This window comes from Athene noctua, chromosome 6 (genome assembly GCF_965140245.1).
Source record: "Athene noctua chromosome 6, bAthNoc1.hap1.1, whole genome shotgun sequence".
Classification (NCBI taxonomy): domain Eukaryota; kingdom Metazoa; phylum Chordata; class Aves; order Strigiformes; family Strigidae; genus Athene; species Athene noctua.
This window is the reverse complement of record NC_134042.1, coordinates 9,726,863-9,734,045: the sequence shown is the minus strand read 5'-3', so window position 1 is coordinate 9,734,045 and position 7,183 is coordinate 9,726,863. Positions and strand designations below refer to the sequence as shown.

At 53.8% G+C, this 7,183-nt stretch overlaps 1 protein-coding gene across 1 annotated transcript; it reads left to right on the top strand.

The window, feature by feature from the left end:
* ZNF408 (zinc finger protein 408) lies at window positions 1-6,831 on the top strand. The gene is made up of 3 exons (XM_074909156.1): window positions 1-131; window positions 205-431; window positions 916-6,831. Exons 1-3 carry the CDS (start codon window positions 1-3, stop codon window positions 2,820-2,822), a joined length of 2,265 nt encoding a protein of 754 aa, XP_074765257.1. The 3' UTR covers window positions 2,823-6,831.
* The last annotated feature ends 352 nt before the right edge of the window (window positions 6,832-7,183 follow it).

Genomic DNA, 7,183 nt, shown 5'->3' with positions numbered 1-7,183 from the left:
ATGGAGCCGCCCGGCGGCGGGCCGGGTGCTGAGGGGCCGCTCGCCGCCGCCCGCCCGGCGTGGCGTGGGCTGCCGCCGGGGACCGCGCTCGGCGGGGCCCGGGAGGCGGCGGCGGGGCCGGGGTGGAGGAGGTGAGTACCGGGGCGGGGGGGCGGCGGGGCGGGCGGCCGTGCCCGTGGCCGACGCTGTGGCTGTGCCTTGCAGCCTGGTGCGGCGGAGCCCGGAGGAGGCGGAGGCCGAGGCGGCGCTGGGCAGGGCGGGCGGCCGCCGGCAGCGGCTGCGGGCGCGGCGGCCCGTGGCGGCGGAGGAGCGGCGGCCGGCTGGAGGCCAGGGGATCGCGGCGCCGCGGGAGGCCGGGCCGAGGGGGCGGCCGCCGGCGGCGCAGGGGGCCGGGGCCTCTCCCGGCGGGACGGCGGCGGAGCCCCTCGCAGGTAGGTGCCGCGCCGGGGACGCGAGGCCCAGCCCGGGTGAAAGGAGCGGCCCCGGCGCTTCCCCCGGATCTCCCGGCGCCTTCAGCTGCTCCCGGCATCGGCGCGCTGGCCTCTTGGCCCCGAAGCCCCTCCGGGATCGCTGGCCCGGACGGGCGTCGGTCTTAAGAGCTAGCAGCCAAGAAAGGAGCGTGCCGGCCAGGCCCGTGCTGGTCACGATGATACCTCCTAGAAATACTGCCCGTGAAACACTAGAAACGCTGCATGGGTACTGTCTGTGGTGAGAGAACAGAGGTTTCCCCCATCTTCCCCAATTTAAAAGAAACAAAGGTCATCAAAGCAATGGTTTTCATGCCAGAGCCTTAGGATTATTGCAGAGTATCATCTCCAGCATCCACGCTGGTCATGTTTCTCTGATCCAGCAGCAAACGTTTCCTATAACAACAGCCGGCATTAATTCACCTACCGTGCTTTTGTGTTTGTGCAGGGGAGCCCGATGTCTCCGAGGTGGTAGCTGATGAAACCACAGTCCTCGATGTCCCCGCTGAGGTTAGCAGGCCAGCTGCCAAACATTGCCACAGGCTGCAAGAAGAGGAAAGCACAGCTTCCGAACACGAGCCACGGCAAGCCGAGGTGCTGAGGACCGAGAATTGGCACCTTGAGACCATCTCAACCGTTAAGGCCAGTGGTGGGTGCAAGGAAGAATTGGGCAAGGCTGTGGATCCCGGATCTGTAGCAGAAAACGCGGAGATGGGGCATAAAAAGGCATGTCCAGGAGACCTGGACCTGTTGTCGCCCTCACATGGGGTTGGACTCAGTGCTTGCTTGGTTGGTGAGCCATGCAGGGTGCGTGCCCTGGCCAGCCAGCTCCAGAAGTGCCTGCAGAATGGGGGTGGCAGGACAGCCAGGCAGGAATCCCAGCAGCCCAACTGTCCTCCTGAAGGAGAGAGCGTAGAGACTTGTGAGAAAGAGAGCAAAGGTCCCAAAGACTCCAGACTGGCATCCCCAGAGCATGGGGGAAAGGGCCCACTGGAAGGGCCTGAGGGGCAGGAGGAGCATACGGAGCTGGTGGAGGGTTGTTCTGGCAGCCCCGGCCCCCCACCAAAAGCTCTGCCCCCGCAGGACATGATCAAGCGCAGGTACCGCTGCGGGGAGTGTGGTAAAGCTTTCCTGCAGCTCTGCCACCTCAGGAAGCACCGCTTCATCCACACTGGCCACAAGCCCTTCCTGTGCACCGAGTGTGGCAAGAGCTACAGTTCGGAGGAGAGCTTCAAGGCCCATATCTTGGCCCACCGGGGTGTGCGGCCCTTCCAGTGCACCCAGTGTGACAAGGCTTATCGCACCAAACGAGACTTGCAGGAGCACCAGGTCCTGCACACCGGCCAGCGCCCCTTCTCCTGCGAGCAGTGCGGCAAGGCCTTCGCGCGCCGGCCCTCTCTCCGCATCCACAGGAAGATCCACCTGGCTGCTGGGAGCGGCCCGGCTGGCCCCAAGGGCTGCCCGTGTGCCATATGTGGCTGTCACCTGGCCAACCCCGGCTCCTTGCGCAACCACATGCGCCTGCACACGGGTGAGCGTCCTTACGCCTGTCCTTACTGCGGCAAGGACTTCCGACAGCAGAGCAACCTGCGCGAACACCTCCGGCTGCACACGGGCGAGAAGCCCTACAAGTGCCGCTTCTGCGGGGACGCCTTCCCCAAGCTGCCCGAGCTGCGGAGGCACCTCATCTCTCACACGGGCGAGGCCCACCTCTGCGCTGTGTGCGGCAAGGCGCTGCGGGACCCCCACACGCTGCGTGCCCACGAGCGCTTGCACACAGGTGAACGCCCCTTCCGCTGCGAGCAGTGCGGCAAGTCCTATACCCTGGCCACCAAGCTGCGGCGCCACCAGAAATCCCACCTGGCTGGCAAGCCCTACAAATGCGAGCTCTGCGGCATGGGCTACAGCCTTCCCCAGAGCCTTGCACGCCACGCGCTCACCCACAAGTCGGAAAAGGACCCCGAAGAACTCACTGTGGCGGTGGCCTCGCTTGCTGTGGACCAGGCAGCGAGGGAAAAGCCTCAGAGGAAGGGCTGCCAGGAGGAGGTTGTGGCAGAACCCACCTTGCCGATGGTGGAGGTGCTGGGGCCAGCGAATGAGGCTGAGCTGCTGATCGCAACCAGTGGTGGCTGTGTTGATACTTACCCATCTGGAGGCAGCTCTCCAGGGGTACACAGGAGGCCCGCTGGGCATTTGCCATCGGCAAAGGATGTCGTTGAAATCACCATCTCTGAGCACAAGGACGAATGCGTTCTAGGGCAGGGTGAGGGCTCAGCGAGTGACATGGTCATCGTGCAGGACGGGGTGGGCTTCGGAGTTGTGGCAGAAGTGGTGGAGGTGGAGACTGGGACATGACTATCCCAGCCTGCCCTGGCTGATCATTTGTGCTTATTAAAATGGGGTAAAAAACCCAAAAAACCCCCAAAAAACTACTTTTCTTGTCTCTCTGTGGCAAGAAGGCCCCATGGCTCAGCCCCACGCGGAATTAGCAGTCTTGGAGGTAGCTGCCTGTGTAGACACGGGTCTATCGGTAGCTGCTCATTGGAGCTATGAGCCTGCACGTGCCACGTGCTGGGCCTGGTACAGGGAGGGCAATGGCTGCTGATGGGGTAACGTTTCGGAGAAGACACCCACAGTGCTAATGAGCAGTGCTTCCGCTCTGACTCTGTTACACTGTCAGAGGGTGACGGTGCACTGTGGGGAAGGCAGGAAAAGTCTCAGAGCAGCAGCTTTGGACAACACCTTCTATCAGGTTTTTCTTTCTCTAATTAACTGTTGCCATTCAGGCACTTTCCTGGGCTTTTACTCTTGGAGCTCAGCAGCAGTTCTGATCATTTGAAGGTGATGGTGATGCCAGACATTACTGGGAAGCAGCTTCCCAAGTATTTACAAGGTGTGCCTGCTGTGGGTTTTTTTTGAAGAGCATTTTTCACAATTAGCAGAAGCAAAGCCCCGCCTTGGGGCTAAGGCTGAGTGTTCCTTCTCCACTGGCACCTGTTTTTCTTGCTGTTGGCTTCCTGGCCTCACAGTGACTGGACGGTCTGTGTGAGGACACGAAAGGACAGCTTGTGTCCCCCTGTGAGAACAGCATTGTGCAGTGCATGTTTCACCATCCCCAGCTGAGAGGCTCCTCGCCTCTCCAGGTAGGAGTTCAATAGTTGATCTCTGCATGCTCAGAAGAATTTGTCTTTCCCCTTCACGTTCAAGCTGGGTTCATTGATCTGTTTCCCCTGTTCTTTTTCTCACATTCTTGCTTCCTCTTTTCCACTTCTTTCCTGCTCCTGCACCAAAAAGCTAAAGGACAGCACCACCCCAGCTACACTCCAGTGTTAACACTGCTCAGTTTTTTCAGTGCTCGTTTACCAGCTGAGGCACGCTGAAGAAAATTGGTCCCGTTTCAGGAAGGAAGTGCACAGTTCCCAGTGCCACATGAACTTGACCTCAGAGGAAGAGACTGACAATACCAGACCTAACAGAGGTCTTTCAGACTTGCCTGCTCTGGGCACCCTTTTCATGTGTTATACAAACACCGCTTTCATTTGCAGCATCCTCAGTTTTAGCCATTCTTGCTTTCTGTCTTGTTCCTCTTTAACATGTGCATTTCCCCAAAGAAGTTTTGCTTTGGGGCTTAAATTCTTTGGGCTTTTTATGCCCACTGTGCAAGAGGAAGGTATAGCGTCACTGGGGAATCATCAGGCACAGTTCCCTTTTGGGGTGCTGTGAATGCAGTAATGTGACAATCTGAAAAGCTGCTCTTTGTGGTTTCTACATTCAACTATTTCCATAAACTTTTATGATTGGTTTGCAGACAAGGTGCTAGAGTCAGAGCTACGACACTCTGATGTCAAGTGAGGCTGGAAGGTGAATTCCGCTAATAGTATTTTTAGCCATTTTCTTTAAAGTCAGGGGGCAGATGAGCTCAGTCTTTGCCCTGAGCACTTGGAGACAGACCACCGTGAGCCCAGACGTGTGAGGGGGGGGTTGTATTTGAAGCTGCAATGCTTCCTACTGCTCTCCCTTTGGTGCCTTTCCTAACTCTTGCAGTTTTCAAATATTGACACAGCTGCAAAGTGTTCTGGCTGGAACCGCGCTGCGTTTGAAGCATGTACCCTCTGTCACAGCAGAACGGGGTGAGGAAGGGGAGCAACTAGGGAAAGTGAAGGAGAATCCAGGCCCCTGTTGCTTCATCCTCTGACCTGTGATTACCTTCTTTATTCTGAGGTAATAGGAGAGAAAAAGCAGGAGGAATTATGAATTGGGAGTTCTTCACAGAAACATTATTCACCTAACAGTTGATCTGAGTAGGTAGGGGCAGGTCTGCGCTGTGCCGGCTAATCCTGAGGAGTCTGTAGGTGACTCCCACTGGGCACCTGGTGATGATGTCGCCACCATGTCTTTATCTTGGGAGTGAAGCAGCATGTTGTTATGTGAACTACCTTCTGCTTGACAGCAAAATGATGAATAAAATTGTTTACTCTTAAGAAAATCCTATAAAAGCCCTGAAAACCACAGTGCTGGTGAACCTCAGCACGGATGGGATCTGTGCAGTGTTCCATGGCCTAGCTAGATACCTGTCTGATGCTGTACAACTGTGTGTCTGCAGCAACTGAAGGGGTGTAGGATTATCTAATGCTATACCCTTTCTTGCACTACGTCAGTAAATGGTATTTTAATTAATACATTACGGGCTCTGAGTGCCTTTCTTAATGGAATCCATAACAAACCCTTGCACCAGTGCATTACATTTAGTGTGGTTGGCAGGATCCTGGTGAGAAACGCCTTACTGGAAAAAGGAGAGCAAGGAAAAGGATGGGTGCTTGCCTGGCAGCAGACACGTGGATCTCCTCGTTGGCTGGAAATCTCGTGAGCCCTCACAGCTTCAGGCAGCAAGCAGACAGGTCTTGTGGCTGGTGGGGCTTCAGCATGCTGGCAGGGCTTTGGCCAGGGTTTCAGGGAGCTGCTGCAACGCTCTGGGGTTACAAGTGTGTGGGTCTGTCTGGTGGCTGGGGTCCTTCATGCTGGCAGGGCCTCACCAGGTATCAGGCATGCACATAAACTTAAGTGTTATGCTTAAACCTCACACCACAGCCAAGGTTCAACACTTGGCCAGCTTGTAAACTGGCTTAAACTTGACCAAGGTATTTGAATGAAAAGGCGGCAGCAGGCTGCAAGGGAAGGGGATGATTCTCTGGGTCCTGAAGTCCTCCCAGCTCAGCAGCTCCCCTGTCCTCAGGGACAGAGGAAGCCCTGTGTGAGGCAGCGGGGGATTCATCCTTTGTGATTGTATCCAAACTGTTACTGGTGATCAAGCTGTATGACTCACTTCAGGAACATATTTGGAAATACCCCAACTGTTGAACCAGCAAACTGTTTCCATCATAGAGCAGACAAAGGCCCAAGAAAACAGGCAAAGGCCAAACCCTCTACACTCTGCTCCCTGGAAGTTGGAAAAACAGTTACATAGGAAATAAACACTTGCCAAAGGCTTTCTTCACTTAAAAAAGAAGAGTCAACTCATGGAGAGAGATCAAAACTCCCAGCTGTGTTGAAAGCCCTAAATCTGGGAGGGTCAAGGTATGAATTCTCTTACCTTAAGAAAGAAAATAGCATCCATCACTTATGGGAGGGTGAAGGCAGAAAGAAAATGAAACGGTAAAAAGTTGCTTACAGTAGAAGTGAACAGATGGAAGGGTTAAATGTTTGAGGGTGGAAGTCAAACCCCCTGCAGAGGTGATAGCTGATGCAGGCTGTCCTGCTGCAGAGGCTAACCACAGGAATGGAGGAAACAGAGAGGAGCTCTAGAAGTGCATTACAGAACAAGGCTAAAATGTGAAGGGCCAGTATCTTTAATTACTAACATTGTAGTTAGTAAATCCCAGGATGTAGTGAAAGTCTCCAATTATAATGCAAAACCAGTGTAAAGAAATAGTTGAAACTTAAGTGATGGATGTAACCTTGAGTAATCTTGAGATAAAAGGTTTGATCAAGTACAGTTAACAAACTAACGGCCCTGGTTCACAGAGCAAAAGAATGGCAGCTGGAAAAGAAGCAGCCAGGCATAGTGACAGAATGGTTGGTTTCAGTTTTTTTAAACAAGTGCTTAAGCAACAGAATGAATGTAGGAGCCAGAACAGAAGTAACAAAGGAAGATGGCATAGGATGTTGATACCTGTCTGACAATCAAGCTTAACTGCTGTATTCTGGTGTTGCTTAAAGTTCATCCTGTATAATGCATGATACCACAGAAGGTGCTAAAACCTTTCCTTTAAAGGAAACACAAAAAGATGGTAAAATATCAATGCATAAATATAACAGCTGCAGTGTAAAGGCTGCCTGGTTATTATAAAGAAGAGACAGAGAGAGATGCAGGAATATAAATTAAAAAAAAAAAAAAAAAAAAAGTGACTGAGAATATTTGAAGCTCTTACAAAGGGCAATAATCCGGTGAGCCACATAATGGGTTGGTGTGAGAAGGTGCAGGCCAGTGCTGCACATACCGCTTGGCTGCGGGATAAGCTTAGCTGGCTAAACTGAACTGGGGAGCCTGCAGATTGCTTCTGCTGGGCACCTGGTGATGATGCCACCACCATGTTCTTGTCCTTATCTTAGAGGGAAGCAGCATATTCTTATGTGAACATCCTTTTGACTGACAGCGGAAATAACAGAGTTGTTTACTTCCAAGAAAATCCTGTAAAAACCTTGAAGACCATGTCACT

Coding starts and splice junctions, on each gene's coding strand:
- ZNF408 (XM_074909156.1), top strand. CDS start 1: ATGGAGCCGCCCGGCGGCGGGCCGGGTGCTGAGGGGCCGCTCGCCGCC. Junction 132..204: donor GCGGGGCCGGGGTGGAGGAG/GTGAGTACCGGG, acceptor TGTGCCTTGCAG/CCTGGTGCGGCGGAGCCCGG. Junction 432..915: donor GGCGGCGGAGCCCCTCGCAG/GTAGGTGCCGCG, acceptor GTGTTTGTGCAG/GGGAGCCCGATGTCTCCGAG.